We start from the raw sequence: 2,580 nt of genomic DNA, 5'->3' as shown, positions 1-2,580 counted from the left end.
GGGCGCGGCGGACCTCGCGGCAGACGCCGCGGTCCAAGAGGACCCGCCTGCGGGCGTGCCGCCGGCGGTCAACGGCGTGGGCAACCAGTACGGCCTGCCGCAGTTTGGCGCCGCCCCTGTGGAGCCGCAGCCTGTGCAATTCAGCCAGTACAGCGGCGACCTTTCAGCAGCGGCCGGCGCTGCCGCGGCCGCGGCGGCCGCGGCGTCGTTGCAGCAGCAGTTCGGTGGCGAGTTCTACTTCCACCACCAGCAGCTCATGGTGCTTCAGCAGCAACAGCAGCAACAGCAGCAACAGCAGCAGCAGCAGCACGTGGCCCAGCAACAGCAGCAGCAGCAACAACATCAGCACTTGCCGCAGCAGCAACAGGAGCAGCCGCCAGAGCCGCAGCTGCCGCCGCAGCCGCAGCAGCAGCAACAGCAGCCCGCCTTCATGGGCCCGCCACCGCCACTGGTAGGCACGCCGCAGCTGGGCGGGCCCGCCGCGCCCCCGAGCGCAGACGCGCTCGCGGCGCTCATGCCGCCGCCCGGCGCGCGGCCGCCCGGCCAGCACCGCCGCGCCAGCGGCACAGGCGCGACGCCCGTGGCGACGCCACACCATGAGGGGGCGGAGGATCTGGCCAGTGAGGACCTGCACGACCTCTTTGACGGCTTTGACGACTGGATCTCCCGCGTGCCCTCGCCGCCGCCGCCGATGCCGCCGCCGCAGCCCACCGGCTTCGCGGGCGCCCCCTTCGCGGCATTCGCTCCCCCCGCGCAGCACGTATACCATGCGCCGTCGGTCGCGCCGCCGCAGCTGCCGCCGGGCGTTGCCCCGCACCCGCAGCAGCACGCGGCTCCGCAGCAGGCGCAGCAGCAGGTGCAGCAAGTGCAGCAGGTGCAGCAGCACATGCAGCATGTGCAGCCGCACATACAGCAGCCTCCCCAGCCGCAGCACGCGCCGCAGCTCGCGCCACATCCGCAGCACATACCGCATCCGCAGCAGGCGCCGCCGCCGCAGCAGCACGCGCAGCAGCACCTGTTGCAGCACCCGCAGCAGCCGCAGTATGCGCCTCTGCCGCACCAGCAGCCTGTCCAGCAGCAGCACGCCCCTCCGCAGCCGCCGCCGGCGCTGCCGCACCAGCCGCCGCCGCAACAGCAGCAGCAGCAGCAGCAGCAGCAGCACCAGCCGCTGCCGCCCCAGCAGCACGCGCCGCCCCAGGCGCAGCAGCGCCCCGGCATCCTGTTCAACTTTGCGCAGTTCCAGCAGCCGCTGCCGCCGCAGCCCGCGCAAGCAGTAAGCATGCCGCGGTCCATGATGCCGTCTCTAGAGGACGAGTCATTCTCCGACCTGTGGGCCCCAGACACCACGTTCGAGCACCGCTCAGACGGTGACGTCATGCAGCTGCTGTTCGGCGCGCCTGACCGGCCGCCTGAGATGGCCACCATCCACCTGCACCAGTTCTTGGACGATGGTGCGGGCGCGGCGCCCTCGCCGCCGCCGTTGTCGCCGCTGGGGTGGGGCGGCGGCGGGCACGGGCACGACGGCGGCGGCGGCGGCGCGCAGCGGGGGGGCGGGCCCGGCGCGCAGGGGCATGGGGGTGGCGGCGCGGCGCATGCGGATGGTGCGGCGGAGGGCTATGGGGTGCAGCCGCAGGCGCAGCACTCGGTGCTTCCGGATCTGCCGGGCAGGGGCGGCGGCAGCGGCGGGGGCGGGGCGCCCCCACAAGCGCACTACGCGCAGTTTGCCAGCGGCGCGCACCAGTCGTCACCGCCGCCGCAGGGTGGCCACGCCCCCCAGCCGCAGGCGCACGCGGCCGGGCTGGGAATGGGTGGCATGGGCAAGGGCGCCTGGGCGTTGCCGCCGCTGCCTCGGCAGCAGCAGCAGCAGCAGCACGCCGGCGGCGGCCACATCAACGGCAAGGGCCCGGAGCAGGTTCCAGGCGGCGGCGGCGGCATTGCAGCGGGCGTCGACGGAACAGCGGTTGGCATGGTGAAGAGCGAGGCGGCCAGGCACTGCGGGGAGGAGAGCGAGGCCGGGGCCAAGTGAGTGCGGCGCACGGGCGCGTCCGCGGGGCGCGGCCGCTCCCGGCTGTGCAGCGCGGCGCCTGCATGGACAGGCGCGCCGTCTGCCGTTTTCCGCCCCCGCCACCAGCGCTCCCCGCCTCGGCCGTCCCGGCTGCCTGACCTCCGCGCCCTGCTCGCTTCTCGCATTTTGTGGCCCCAGGGCGCCGCCCGAGGCCGCGACCATGTACAGCCTTCTGTCGTCGTGCGAGTGAATGGGGAGTTCTGCGCCGCGAGCCCTCCCTCGGCCTCGCCGCTCGCCGCGCCGCCCCGCCCCTCGCCGCTCTGCTGCTGCGCCTAAGCTGCAGCGACACGGCGGGCAGCCCAGCGGCAGCTTCCCGTCCTCTGCAAATTTTGCCCGCTGGACGTCGAGCATCTGCGTTGCCGCAGCACGCGCCGCATTTCCCGAACCGGGCACGCGCGCTGTTGCCTTCGCCCGTGTCTTTGCTGTTGGCGCGGAACACCACCAGCCTTGGCGGGCGCGGCTTGACATCGGGCGCCTGTCTCGCCATCTAGCGAGCCCTGCCCCCCCCCCCCCCC

The 2,580-nt window shown here is 74.0% G+C and overlaps 1 protein-coding gene across 1 annotated transcript in view; it reads left to right on the top strand.

Annotated features, from left to right (window-relative positions):
* The window catches only part of MNEG_4378 (regulator of CO2-responsive protein), a gene marked incomplete at both ends in the record, with an annotated part of 4,597 nt that extends 2,342 nt beyond the window's left edge, over positions 1–2,255 (top strand). The window contains 2 exons of the mRNA XM_014047148.1: positions 89–2,022; positions 2,204–2,255. Of these exons, the coding sequence (XP_013902602.1) occupies positions 89–2,022; positions 2,204–2,255 (1,986 nt within the window). The remainder of the gene's footprint in view (positions 1–88; positions 2,023–2,203) is intronic.
* Between the last annotated feature and the right edge of the window lie 325 nt (positions 2,256–2,580).

This window comes from Monoraphidium neglectum, assembly GCF_000611645.1.
Source record: "Monoraphidium neglectum strain SAG 48.87 unplaced genomic scaffold scaffold00604, whole genome shotgun sequence".
NCBI lineage: Eukaryota > Viridiplantae > Chlorophyta > Chlorophyceae > Sphaeropleales > Selenastraceae > Monoraphidium > Monoraphidium neglectum.
This window is presented reverse-complemented; position numbering and strand designations above follow the sequence as displayed.